Source organism: Euprymna scolopes, chromosome 36 (genome assembly GCF_053919585.1).
Source record: "Euprymna scolopes isolate OS-2025 chromosome 36, ASM5391958v1, whole genome shotgun sequence".
Classification (NCBI taxonomy): Eukaryota; Metazoa; Mollusca; class Cephalopoda; order Sepiida; family Sepiolidae; genus Euprymna; species Euprymna scolopes.
The window spans coordinates 54,354,100-54,369,623 of NC_136517.1; the positions used below are offsets into that span (position 1 = coordinate 54,354,100).

Genomic DNA, 15,524 nt, shown 5'->3' on the forward strand with positions numbered 1-15,524 from the left:
ATACACACACATTTACAGGTCTGCACATATAAAAGTACAAAAACACACATCAAGCACAAATACTTATAGAGGTGTGCATATATACATGCAGTCAAACACACAGCGTAGACAAATACATATAATAGTGTGCACATATACACTCACACAAATACATATACTGCATAAATAAATATAAATGTGTGCTAACAATATATAGTTATGCACATATACATGCACACCAACATACATAATACACCAATACATATACAAGGTTTAAAACATACACGGCTACCTAACATATATCTACTCAAATACATATAAAAGTGTGAAAATATACATGCACACAAACACACCTTACACACAAATACATATAAAAGTGTGCATATATCCAGGCACATAAACGCACATTTTGCACAAATACATACACAAGTTTTCAAATATACACGCACACAAAATCATACCATACACAAATACATATACAGGCGTGCATATTTACACGCACAAAAACACATCATACATCAATATATATAAAGGCGTTCACATGTAAACGCACGCAAACTTATCATACACAATTACATATAAAAGTGTGCACATATACACACACAAAAACACATATCATACACTAATACATATGCAGGTGTGCACATATTAACACACACAAATACACACCATATGCATATACAGTTGTGCAGATGAACACACATACAAACACAAATTACACATAAATACATATACAAGTGTGCGTATATACACGCACACTAACACACATCATACACAAATAGATTTGCATATTTGCACATATACATGCACACAAAAAACATTATGAAAAAATGCATATACACGCACACTAATACACTTCATGCACAAATGATATACTAATGTTCTTATATACATGTTTACAAAAACATATCAGACACAAATACATATACAATTTAGTTCACATATACACGTACACAAACATACATTCTACAGAAATCATATACAAGTGTGCATATACGCATGCACACAAAATCTTTATACGCAAATGCATATATAAGTGGTGACATATATAAGGACACAAACACACTTTATACACAAATGCACATGCAATTATCCACATATATATGTACACAAACACACATTATAGACAAATACATATGCAAGTAGGCACATATACACATACACAAGCACAGATTATATACAAATACATATATAAAAATGCACATACATACGTAAACAAACACACATTATAGACTAATACATATACAAGTATACACATCTACGCGCCCACAAAAACACATCATACACAAATACAGACACACATGTGAACATATACACGCACACAAACACACTCCATACACAAATACATTTGCGGGTGTGCACATATGCGCGCACACAAACACACAATACACAAACATATACAAGTTTACATATAAACACACTCACAAACACATATTTTAGACGAATACTTACACTGGTGATCAAATATATATGCACAAAAAACACACATCATACAAAAAAAACATATACTTGTGTGCATATATGCATGCATACAAACACACATGATACACAAATACATATACAAGTGTGCAGATATCCACGGACACAAATACATGTCGTTCACAAATACATGTACAGGTGTGCATATATAAACGCACACAAACACACATCATACACAAACACGTATACAAATGTGCCCCTATATACACATACAATCACACATCATACAAAATACATATAAAAGGGTTCACATATATATGCATACAAACACACATTAGGCACATATACATATAGAAGTGTGCACATATACACGCACACAAATACACATCATACACAAATACATATAGAAGTGGTCACATATGCACGCACATAAACACACTCCATACACAAATGCACATATGCGCAAACACAAACACACAATACACAAGCATATATACAGTTTGCATATAAACACACTCACAAACACACATGATACACAACTACATATACAGTTGTGCACATATACACGCACTCAAACACACATTATACACAAATACATATACACGTGTACACATATACACACACATAAACACACCATACACACTCCATACACGCACATAAACACACATCATACACATCTTGTTTCAGAAAAGTTTCCGATGGGTAGTTATTCTGTACAAGTCCTGGAGATGACGAATTCTCAGTGGACAGCTGTTTTGTAAAGGTATCAGGCTTCCCAATTTTGTAGCCAAAGAGAAAAAGATCCTTCTCGTGTTGACACGAAAAATATATGTGCAAGGTTGCTAATAAAGGTTTAATTTTTACGGAGCAATTCTAATTTTTGATTGGTTGATAGCAGAACATGAATTAATTTGATTTGTCAGTTCCTAGCAGCAGCATTTATAAATAGAATCTCCCAACTCTGAGAGACTATACCCCCATTACTCGTGACGAGTGGCTTCGACTGTAGGGAGACTTAGTAGACCACTTGTCAAGGCTCCGTTCTTGACACTTAGCCCGACAGGTGTGGGGGGGGGGAACCGGCCCTGTACCTGTCGGACTGAGGTACACCACTTGGATATCACCCAGGAGGTCAACCTTCCCAGGCTTTGCCACCCAGCTTTCAGGTGGAGCAAGTTTATTACTTGTCGCCTGAAGCTCCCCGACCGGAGAATGCCGACGGAGATGCCCAGGCAATTTTTGTTGAGGCAAGAGCGCCCCTCCTTTAGGGGAGCTTGCCTATCTCCCATTTTCTTGACCTTGTGTCACACATTGCTCTGGTGGGGAGCAATCAAATATCTACCCTCATTACGAGTCAAAAATATTGCAACAAATATATTAACACGTGTGCTAATATACACGCAGACAAACACATACTATACACAAATACATATACATTTATGCACACAAACACACATTATGCACAAATACATATACAGTTATGTACATATATACGCACACAAACACACATGCACAAATACATATACAGTTATGCACATATACACGCACACAAACACACATTATACACAAATACATATACAGTTATGCACATATACACGCACACAAACGCACATTATACATAAATACATAAATACATAAAATTTGTGCATGCTCACTATTTACCCTAGATTACAAAGTTTCAATGGGATATAGGCCTGGGGATTGTGGGTAGGGGGGCACTTCATCACTGTAATCCTTTTTTTCTTAAACCAACCCATTGAAAGTTTTGACGTATGGCATGAAGCATTGTCTTCTTGGAAGATTAATTTACTTGGAATGTTATTAAATATTTAATCAAAGAGGTTTGGTAAACCTGGTCCAGCATGTTAGTATAAATTGTGGAGTTCATTCTGCCCTCACATGTGTACAACAGTCCAGTGCCTGAAGAAGCCATACAGCCCCAAACCATTACGCTTCCGCCTTCAAATCTGACATTTGGAACCACAAAATTAGGATGAAATGCCTCCCCTTCCCTACAGCAAACAGAAACCGTTCCAGGGATGCCAAAAATCTGATGGAAAAAAAAAAACGAGAATTTGCTACAATTTTTGAATAGATGTTATGGATGTGTATTCACATAAAAATTTCAATTGTTTCTTTCAAAGTTTATGAAATAAAAGCTGCTAACTTACCTCAAAGTTACTTTCGTCTGGTCAAACAATTTTGTCCCAATCATCATGTGTCCAATTTTTTTTTTTTTGCAAATTTCAGTCGCTTTTTTCTTGTTGGTCAAATGTGATCTCTTCCTTGCTTTGCATCTTTTAAATCCCGCTTCTAACAATCTTCTTCTCACCGCTCGAGCTGATATGTTTTTGTTTGCATCCTCTCTAAGTTCAGCAACAAGCTCTGGAGAACTTTTCTTCCTATGTGCAAGGGATGCTCTTTCCAAAGATCTGTATTCCCTGGCAGTTATAGACTTTTTACAGCCTTGCCCGTTTCTGTTTTAGAAAGACTTTCTTTCTTTGTTCTTTCTGTTTTTGAAAGACTTTGTTTCCTTGTACCTTTTAATCGTTGTTTCGTGATACAATAAACAATATATATATATATATATATATATATATATATTATTATATATATTGTTTTTTGTTATTGCTTTTTTGTGTGTTTCTTTTGTTATTTTTATTTATTTATTTATTTATTTATTTTTTGGCTTGTATTTTGTTTTCTGTTGAATTTTCAGTGGGATTTGGTATGTAGCAAAAATGGTTTGGCCGAACTGTCACAGACCTGTTTTATCATTGGACAAATTGCCAGCGCTTTCATCTTTCCGATTCTCACAGAAAAAATTGGACGACGCCCGATGCACATCACGTGTGGATTCTTTCTTATGTTGTCCGCACTTATATGCACCTTCTCATCAGAATATTGGATTTTCGTTCTTGGAAGAATATTGTCTGGACTCTTTGAAGAAGTAAGTCGAAATAATACATTAGGAAGGTTGATTGAATGTTGGGTTTAACAGCATGTCGAACATCGTCGGGTAATTTTAATGCCAAAAATGTACATATGCTTTTATGGGATTAGTTTGGAGATTCACTGGCAGGCCGTGCTTAAATATGATATTTTAATTTATGCAGATTTCGTATTTATTATTATTATTATTATTATTATTATTATTATTATTATTATTATTATTATTATAGGGCCAATTATCTATTGATTATTATATTGTGCCCAACACACAGTAGCGATTTTAAAAGCTTTTAAAGAAATATGATTTGCTAGCTATCTGCTAGAATCGAAGATCTAGCGTTATTCGCTACTATCTAACGACACATGCTCACAAAAACTTGATGAATTAATGCATATGTAATATGCATTAATTCATAATTAATGCATAATATTTATAGATGTATATTTACGCATGCATAGAGCATACATATTATGTCGAACTATGCTTGTCAAGTTACAATTTTTCAATTTTGCCCCCTTAGCAGCTATTTTTGTTTTTTTCGGATAAAAACCAAATCGAATTTGTCTCCCATATCAGAATACCCCATATATCAAGTTTCAAGTCTTTAGACCAAGAAGTAACAAATGCAATTTCAAATGATGTGCAATCATTCACAATGTAGAAAATAGAACTGTGCGTAATAGTAAAATGAAATTAGTTATTCAATACGAAAACAGGGGGGGAGCGAACAGTGAATTAATAAAAGTTCGCTTTTAAAGGAATATGCAAATTAGTTATCTTTTTGAAGTCGCTGGTGTAATCACGACTAAGTATATAAGAAAGTTGTATTCACTTTTAAAATAGAAAAAGTGGGCTTTTAATACCAATGTCAGTGTGACAAATAACTCAACTTTATAAATGTATACATTTGCCTTTTTTGTATGCATATATTTTGTAAACAAATAGTTTTTTTTTATAATTAATCCTATGTATTGAGTGCTGGAAGGGGGAGTGGTAATTAATGTGTTGATCCATACTCCCCAAACTCCCAAATTGGGGCCTCATTATTGGATGCAGTTTCATTTCATGCCATAAACACTTGAGAAGGGCCCGAGTAGCTGACTGGTGTGGGAAATAGGGTAGACAGAATGAAAAAAAGTAAAGAAGGACCGAGAAATATGTGTTATCTCCCTTTGCATCTAGATGAATGGAGTTCTGTTCTGTCTCAAGTTCTTAGAGTGATCTTCCTTGCTTATGGTTGTATAGTCATTAGTGGAAAATTAAAATGGAAGTTTAATTAACGGCTGGGTATCTATGAAAAATGGATTTCGGGGAAGTCTGGTTAGGGGAGAAGTGGGCTTGACCTCATCTTGCTAAAGAAATGCTCAGCTGAGCTAGCCCCGTACTTTCCAAATTATACAACAAATGCATCGCTGAATCTTGCTTCCTTAATAACTACAAGATGGCCTCTGTGGTACCAATGTGCAAGAATTCTGGTGAAAATGCTAACAATTATTGCCCTATCAATCTTCTTCCCCTCTTTGCTAAAACCTTTGAGACATTGATCAATCATGTATGAGTCCACCACCTCGCAAAAGCTAACATTCTCTCTGACAGACAGTATGGATTTAGGCAACATCGTTCTACTTCAGATATTTTAACGGTCATCTGAGAACGCATATACCATGCACTGATTAAGGCAAACGAAACCAGGGTTGTAACCCTTGATATATCCAATGCCTTTTTTGCAATGTCTGGCATGAAGGTCTGGTAATGAACATTAAATACTACGGTACAACTGGACGAATACTAAATATTATTAGATCCTTCTTAGACAATAAGACTATCCAAATTGTCATTGATGGACGTTCATCTAAACAGCATAACATTAATGCGGGCGTGTCTCGGGGTTCAATCCCTGGACCACTATTATTCCTGATATTCATTAAGACCTCCATGATATCATTGTATCCGAGATGCGTATATTTGCTGATGATACAGCGTTCTATAACGTGCACGAACGCAGAATGGATGCATACAAATCTAAGACAATGGCAGAATCCTTAGAAAATCACCTTCAGACCGTTGTGAAATAGGGTCATGAATCATAAATATGATCGTATCGGGTGGGTTGTTCAGACCAAATTCATTTTTTTCCTCCACAGGTCTCTATCTTCCATGGCCTTGGGAAGATCTTCAAGTTGTAAGCAGTGTCTCCTGTCAATAATTTTGTATACATCTTGACAGGTCTTCCTACTTTAATGGTTCTGTGTTTAGGATCATATAGTCCCACATCACTGACGACCTCATATTTTCTTCTGTAGCAATGTCCAGCATATCATGTTCTTTCTCTTATTACAAGAGAGATCCTGAGTAACCGACCATACAGACGTCTAATGGTTGGGTGTGTTTTCAAGTTTAAGTTTAACACTGCCCGGAGCATTCTAATGTAAGTTCCATCTAACTTACTTTCAAGTTGTTTTTGTTTTTGTTTTTTACTGAGAGTCCACCATATTAGTGAACCGTAAAGCAGCACCGTCTTCACTACGACTCTAAAACAGTTTTTTTTTATATCTGTTCCGAGAGGGCAGATTTCCATATAATTTTCAGCTGATTAAGTGTACTCCAAGTCTTGGCTATTCTGACGTGGACGTCTTTTTCGGTGGATGCGATGTGGGTGCCAAGATATTCGAAGTCACCTACTTCTTTGAGTGGTGTTCTGCCTAGTGTTTTACTTGGGCCGGTTTTTTATGCCGTCCATGTAAATCGATGGCAACATTTAATGCTAGTAGGACTAAGCTGCTCTCCTTTAACAATTACAAAAAGATTTCCCAATCATCAATATCCATGACAAATAACACCGTACCTGAGAATTCTTTATTGAAACCTCTCGGCTTAATATTCACAGGAAATGTGAACTGGAATAAATACATTGAAGACATTGCGAAGGCTGCTGCAAAGAAGGTAAGTTCTCTCTCTCTCGTGCTAGAAGATTACTCACACCTGAGAGTATCTTGTACTCTACAAAACTACAATTCGCCCATGCATGGAGCATTGTTACCGCATCTGGGCTGGTCCATCTACCGCTGGTCTCTCCCTCTTGGTTAGGGTCCAAATAAGAGTCCCCAATCTAATAGGTCCTGCTTTGTCAACTAATCCCAACCCCTTGTCCCATCGCCGCAACGTCACATCTCTGTTCCTGTGTAACGTTGTCCACGGACTAACACACGTTGTATGCAGTTTCAGTCGCAAAGGAGATTACGACAAAGATTAGGAAATAACTCTAACTCGCGTTTTGTTTTGTACAACATTCATTTCCTCGTTATTACGTTTGTGACGTTAGCTACGTGATCTTCTTCTCGGGCGTCATTCATGCCTCGCACGTGATTGTGAAAGGTATGCACGTCTATCGCGAGATCTAAAACATTATCTTGTATCTCCTGATTGTTCTCTTTCTCTTTTTATATAGTCTTTTTTCTTCCCCAGTGAGGTCACTTCACATACATTTACATACGTTACACTCCTTCACATGCTGAGAAAAATTCTTCATAAGAATTTAGACCCTTCTCCGAGGTAAAATAAAAAGATAAAAAAACAACAACAACAAAAAACTCAAGTTTACAAAAACATGAACAAATCAATCCAAATAAAATGTCCCCTTCATTTTACCTTTTTTGTTAGAAATTCCTTCCTTTTCTTTTATTTGTATTATTTTTATTTTATCGAAAAAAGTAAAGGAATTTCATCGTATTTCTCTAAATATATAAAGACAACATTTTAATACGTTGAAAATGACAAAAAAACTGCTTCAATAGTGAGAATGTTGGGGGGGGGGTCAGACATTTTACTGAATAAGTGCCGAAACGATTCAGCTCCGTTATTCAAAATTAATATTTTAAATGTCAACAATAGATAACAAAGCCAGGTAAATCGAAGCAAGACAAAATTCACGTGACATTGGATAGTCTTTGATGTTTGCTTGTATTGCGTCTTTAATTTCACTAAACTAAAACGGGATATTTTTATTTTAGCAATAAAGTCAGTTTAATGCTTGTCGACAGTTTTAATGGCATATGTTCATTGTATAGCCAGGTTCGTTTGTTACCTTTTCGTTGTGCGAGTACATTATCTATTCTTTTCTCATTTTCTTAAACACTCTTCAAATCCCTTTTAACTATCACATCAGTTATATAACTATTTCTCTCCGAAATTCTTTGACTAAACTAGTTTGTATAACCTCTTGTCTAGTATTACAACTTATGTCTCTTAGTTGCCCAGCTCCATATAGCGAGATTATTTGAGACAATACTAGTTAGTCTAACCTTTTGTTTTAGTCTTCGGCCCCTTTATGTTACTTGAGTGTTCAGCCATTTTTGACGAGATTACTTAAGACAATTATGGCCCATTTTGTCTCTTAACTGCTCAGCTCCATATTGGCGAGATTTTACGAGACAATTACGGTTGATACCTAACCTAAAGGTGCCAGAGACATAAGCAGTGCCCCTGAATTAATCGGATATCAACATTTTGCACAACAATTATTGCATTTTCACTTTACTCCGCAATACTGGGGTTAACCTTTATTATTTATCTTCGGTAGTCCTATGAACACCCTTTTATTCACTTACTAATCTTATTGCCGCTATTTTCAAAGCTTTTTTATTTGTGAACCGATCCCAAAAGTCCATTCACTAACTTATGACGGCTAGGTTATGTCCCAATACTCAGGAAATTTGATTCGTTGTCTGAATTCCGTCGACAACTTTCGGACTGTTTACGGACAAATTCATCATAATCTACATTCTCTATTTCTTATAAAAAATAAGCCTGTTAAGGAGAGGGGGGTTATGGCACTTGCTTAATCTCACTTTTCATTAGTTCTAAAATTAAAGAGGACTTTAAATATTAATATTTCTGTGCTCGGTATTAGATTTATAGGAACCCAAGTAACAAAATACCGAAAAATAAAAGCACCAGACATGGGTCAAAACTTACAAATAAAAAAATCAATTATTTATGTCACTTAGTATGGCTCTTGCTAAGAATTCGACGCGTCTTTTTTTTTTTTTTTTTTTTTTTAATCTCTTATCAAAAGTCAAATCCAAACAAAATGTCTTATTTGCACCTATTATATCCAACAATCGCCGGGTGAATAGTCAGTTAAAAATGACCTAGAAAAATCATTGCTATTTTTATTTTTTTTTATAGAAATAGAGATTTTTTTAGTTCTTACTAAACACATTATACATTGTATTTTTTTTTTGTATTTTGTATTTTTTCGCATTATAATAGGTTAAACATTTATTCTAGTCTTATAAAACCTCCAAGTTTTTTCCCCCAAACTTTAAAACTTTAGTAATCGTAAAATAAAACTGGTGACCCTTAGTATTCTCAGCCGAGAATCGATCTTTGAACAGCTCGAATACCAAATTACAATATAAATGAGTTCCAAATGTTTAATTCGAACGTTTTACTTAAAACCTAATAAGCTATTTGTTTCGTTAACTGATAATCGGTAATATTAAATAACTGAATCATAGTGCTAGAACCCCTGTCCAACATCAAAGATAACATTCTGTTAACCCATGGTCCCCACAAAACACGCTTTAGCAACTAATATGACCGATAAACAGAAGAAATTCTTCAGTAAAAAAAAAAAAAAGAAAAAAAAAACCTAAAATATTACTTATAATCTGGCTTACAAAATTCTATTTTCTCAAGTTCCCCTCTGTTTTGGTCAGTTCTTTCTCCCTCCTTTTCATGGTTTCGTGGTAACTTTTTTCTTTCTTTTCTTCATTTTTACCCCTCTTATAAAAAAGGATTTCGTCAATACAGAGCCAAAGGAATCTTCTGGGCTTTTTTTTTGTTTTGTTTTGTTTTTTTGTTTTTGCGGACCAACACACGTTGTATGTAGTTTCAGATGCAAAAGAAATTAAGACAAAGAATAGAAAAGAACTCCAACTCGGTATTTGTTTTGTGCAACGACATTTATTTCCTCGTTGTTACGACCATGACGCCACCCACGTGATCATCTTCTCGAGCGTCCTTCATGCCTAGCATGTGATCGCGAACGTTATCCACGTCTCTCACGAGATCTTGAACGTTATCTCATCTTTACTAATCGTCATTTTTCTCTTTTTTATATAGTCCTTTTTCTTTCTCAGTGAGATCACTTCGTATGCATTTATATACGCGCATCCGCGCTATGTTACACTTGATTTACAAGTATTTTGATGGAATGTGTTCTGATGAACTAATTGTAGTTGTGTCCCCTCGACGTACATATCCTCAACAAACCCGCTTAGGAACAAAATCACACCTCTTCACTGCTGAGGTCCCTAAAGCCTTCTACTCTAATAGTTTCTACCCTCGAACAGCTAGACTTTGGAATTCCCTTGCTAATACCTGTTTCCCTGACTGTACCGATATGCAAAAGTTTACAAGTAACATCTTGTTAATCTTCACTAAGTATTGTCCTAAATCATAGCCCCTTACATCCAAGTGGCGATGTGCTTTGGTTGGGGTGAACGTGAGTAAAAGAAAAAACTACAGATACAGAACAAATAATAAAGCATGTCATGTATGTGAACGACATGACACTATTCGTAAAAAGCAAAACGAAACTGAAAAAGCTGATAAATCTAACTCGAATCTTAAGCCAAGACATTCAAATGGAAGAGCGCACTGCTAGGACTGAAAAGGGCAAAAACTGGAGAGAAGTGCGAACCCATTTGAAAAAAGAGAAATAATTGTTTACAAGACAAAGAGTTGATGAAATTAATCTCTCTCTATATATATACAGGGTGGGCCAAAATAAGGGTCCTATTTTTAAAAAATTCATAAATTCATGTAAGTTTTAAGAAATGTTTTTCGGCCAAAATGTGTTTTGTTTATTTCAAAAAAATCTCGGAAGGGGCAGTCTACACACACACAAAGTTTGGTGAGTTTAACTTTTATTTTGTGGAAGTTATTCAAATTTAAAGATAGGACCCTTATTTTGGCCCACCCTGTATATATTTCTCATTCTCTCTATCTTTCTTCCTCTAAATTCTAAGCTACACACACGCATACCATGAACACACTGAAAATGTATAATAAGTGCGCTGAATGCATTAAAGTATATGATTCATAAGGACGGTCTATGAACATATCTGTTGATATTACATGACCATGGTGTAACTTTTTAGGGATGCAATATGTTCATAAGATGTCCCACAGATGCGAGAGTTCTCGGAAAGAAACCCATAGAAATTCCGTTGACGATAGGCACATGGAGGAAGAAATGAAAGTTTTTGCAACGGCAAGAGGAAAATAATTGGTTTCTGCGAAGATTATATGAAGATTCGGTGGAACTCAATCATATTTTGACTAAAGGGCGATTGTTTTCGTTTTTTATTCTGCAGTTGCTGTCTTTGTTTTTATTCTTGCTATTCTGTGTTACAAAGTTATTCATAATGAGACAACAATTGGGAAAACATTTATAGAGGTTCGCTAAGCAACAAACAGTTAATTAGAACTCTTTATTTCCAAATAATTTGTTTTATTTATACAATAAGTAATTAATATTATCTACAGAATCGTTTTCATCCAATTTATGTCTTCATATTAATGTCTTAATACTCATAAAATACCCCTTTATTTCAGTAATATATTGTTGTGACCTTGTAGCGCCGGTAATATTCAAGAAAATTGCAGTAATATAATAAACGAAGGGAAGTAGAGAGTAAGGCTCAGTTGAAGTTGTCAATCATTTGTTGATTAAAGGGCAATTGTTTTCTGAAATTGTGTTTTTGATTCTTGTTTTTCTTTGATTCAAAAAGCAATGCAGCAAGTGATATTTGTTTGCTCAATTTTTGCTTAAGCTAACAACTATTGTGTAAATGATTTACTTTGTGTATTTTCAGGGTTATTTGATCAGTGGTGTGACGGCGATCTGTGAACTCTTCTCTACCGACAAGTGCTCATTTATGACTGCTATCTTTTCCACCCTGTGGAGTATTTCCATGGCTGTTCCCGCTTCGGTTGCTTATCTCCTTAGTAATTATAGTTGGAGAATTTATTGCCTTTATGCTGCTGTGACGCCAATCATTTTCATTCTTGACTTCTTGTAAGTATCCATTATGCGTCATTCGTACGAGGTTCTTCTAAATTTAACTAGAAGCAAGGAATTTGAAATGTGAAAAAAGGCCATATCTTTAGAACCTCCGACCCCCCCCCCCAAAAAAAAATTAGAGAATTAACCGATTTCATTGAAAATTTTTAGTAATTATTCAACTGACAACTCTACATTTTCCGTAAAAGTAATGAGGAAAAAATCTTTCAGCGACATTCGCATTAATATAAATCTAATATATAAAAATCTATGTGTCTGTCTGTCTGTCTCCGTATTTTCAAACTCTATCTCTTCCAAAACTAAAAGTCGCAGAGCGGTGCTAGGGGCCTCAAATGATAGGATTTTTTACGGATCGTTCTTTTATGGATCTTTAGCCGATTAAAATTGTTTTAAGGGGTCATGAATGCGTCAAAATTGAAAAAAAAATCGTTATACAGTTTGTACATTCATCTTGTTTATATTTTATTTTTATTTTTAATTCGCCTATGTGCGTGTCACGTTGGTACGGCGGTGATGTCACCAGCTTTGAATTCTACAGTTTCGGTTTCGATTCTAGCTGATTGCACCTAAATACTTTTTTTTACTTTGGAAATCACAACTCTATATACAAAATCTGGAGAAAATAAAATATCTTATTTAAGCGTATTTTACGACCTAGCAAAGTCGGGACCCCCCCCCGCTAGTCTAATATATAAAAGTACTATGTTTGTCTGTCTGTCTATCTGCTTGTCTCCATATTTTCGAACACTATCTCTTCTGAAACAAAAAGTCTCAGAACGGCAGTAGGAGCCTCAGATAATTGGATTTTTATGGACCGTTTTTTATGGGTCTTTAGACGGTTAAAATAGTTTTTAAGGGTTAAAACAGTTTTTAAGGGTTAAATAGTTTTTAAGGGTTAAAATAGTTTTTAAGGGGTAAAAAATTGATCAAAATTGAAAAAATCGTTATAAATTTTGTACATTTATCTTACGTTATTTTTAAACAATTTATATGCATGTCACGGTTTTTAGTTAGAAACGAAGTAATTAAGATCGAAAATAATATTTATTAAAGGAGAATGCTGGAATCGAACGTAGTTATCAAAAGTTAAAATCAATACATATTTTTATTTAGATACGATTCCAGGAATGCAATGAATTATCCATTGTAGTTAGAAATAACTATACAACAATGTTCGGTCAGAGGAATAACGGAACAATGAAATTAAGAAATGTCTTTTGTGTCGCCAGAACACAGTCCGAAAACGTATCCAATGTCCTTATGAATCCCATGCACATGTTTGGCCACGTTCTGATGTCACAAAGAAATATAGAATCAATATATACAGTTAAGTTACGGTTCGAAGCTAGTTCAATTCAGGCAGACAGCGAGCAAGACAGAATTCAGTTCGAGTTGAGTTGGAGAGAGAGAGTTAGTCTAAGCTCCTTTAGAAAGCGAAGAGGGAGATGACGAGACAATGTAATAATTTTGCCAGGCATCGAATTCTCATCATTCCCATCTCCAGCTGGAAATAAACATCTTTATATTGTTATGTAAGTCTTTGTCTTCGTTCGTCATTTCAACCAAGGTAATGTGTTGTCTTCTTTTGTTATATAACAGTACGCTGTCCCATCATTTTGAATAATGAACACTATATGAAACGTCTCTCAAAGTGTTGACTGTATCCTCTCATCGATGATGAATCTCCCCTGTGTGTTTAAAGAACTGTTCATTATACGTCTCTTCGCGTCTCTCTCAGTCTTCTATAATTTATATATATAAAAGCGAAAATGTATGTATGTATGTATGTATGTACGCTTTTCCTCAATGTCCACAAAAGGCTTCTTTCAGAGAAGCGCTTGCTCGGTTCACAACTTCTTAAAACTTTTTATATCATCTATAAATTGTAATATCTCAGAGTTACCCACGGAGCTCGCCTGTCTATTTAATTTTATTGACTTTCAAACGTGAATTATTCCACATTTCCCGCATCGGCACGCATTACATTCGGTTTTCGGTATAAAAAAAGCGAAACTCGACTCTAATCACAGGCTGAAAGCCACTTGCCCGCGCGCCCTCCGGGGCCCGGGTGACATGATCAAAGTGTAGTATCTGTTCCGACAGATGCTGCAAGCTATGACTAGCTATGACTAGCTATGACTAGCAAAGACCAGATGTGGGGGCAACCCCACATGCTTGACCTTTAACCAGCTCCCATTTCCCTCCTCTCGGGAGCTGGTCCCCATTTTCCCTTCCCCTTCCCTTGACTCCTCACATTAAAAATTGGCCTTGTGCCTAATTTGCTCGGTGGGGGAGCAAATAAATACAACAGGCCGAAAGCCAGTTATCTCAAGAGAGCTAAGTAACGTTTGTTCAATGTCGACTTCGTCATATAAGACTGTAGCTTTCATTTCGCTCCTCCTAATAAACAGGGAGCGGGTTTTTAAAAACAAACAAACCGATTTATTCACCTCATTCAAAACTGTCCCGCACAAAATGATAACTGCTGAATACCTATCGCCGTCACGTCAATCAAAAATGCGCACCTGTTTTTTTTAAACACTACTATTTTCCAACTGCGCGTCGTGAAGGCTTTGGTTTTTTTTTTCACGGGAACCTGTTTTTTTTTCACATTTTCGGGTTTTTTTCACATACCCCGAAAAACACCCAGGCAACGCCGGGTACCCCTCGCTAGTATATATATATAAAAGCGAAAATATATGTATGTATGTATGTATGTATGTATGTTTGGATGTCTGCTAAAAACTTTCAACAGATGCGACGAAAATTCACAAACTCGGTATCACATTGAAGCTCCATCCTTTGCTTGAAAAATATCGAAAAATTGGCCAAAAACGTTAACTTTTTCACCTCAAAATCGACAATTTTCCACAGTCAACAAAAACGGTCCTCTTGTGACAATGACCGATTCTACGCATGCGTCAGATGACGTCGTGACCTGATTTACTTTAAATAGTTGAAAAACCGAACAAATTAGCTCATTTGGTTAAGGCCTTAGTTCATTATCGAAACGTTTTGGGTTCGAATCGTGGTGTGAGATGTTTTTTTTTTTCGCTTTTTTAAATTTAAATATTGAACCAG

General features: G+C 35.5%; 2 protein-coding genes across 2 annotated transcripts in view; both read left to right on the forward strand.

The window, feature by feature from the left end:
• Positions 1 to 12,165, forward strand: part of LOC145260244 (solute carrier family 22 member 7-like) — a 33,233-nt gene extending 21,068 nt beyond the window's left edge. Inside the window, exons 3-4 of the mRNA XM_080118070.1 lie at positions 4,118 to 4,348; positions 12,151 to 12,165. Coding sequence (XP_079974196.1) covers positions 4,118 to 4,348; positions 12,151 to 12,165 — 246 coding nt within the window. The remainder of the gene's footprint in view (positions 1 to 4,117; positions 4,349 to 12,150) is intronic.
• LOC145260245 (uncharacterized) overlaps positions 12,107 to 15,524 on the forward strand; it is a 42,649-nt gene continuing 39,231 nt past the window's right edge. The window contains exon 1 of the mRNA XM_080118071.1: positions 12,107 to 12,437. Coding sequence (XP_079974197.1) covers positions 12,211 to 12,437 — 227 coding nt within the window. The 5' untranslated portion in view covers positions 12,107 to 12,210. The remainder of the gene's footprint in view (positions 12,438 to 15,524) is intronic.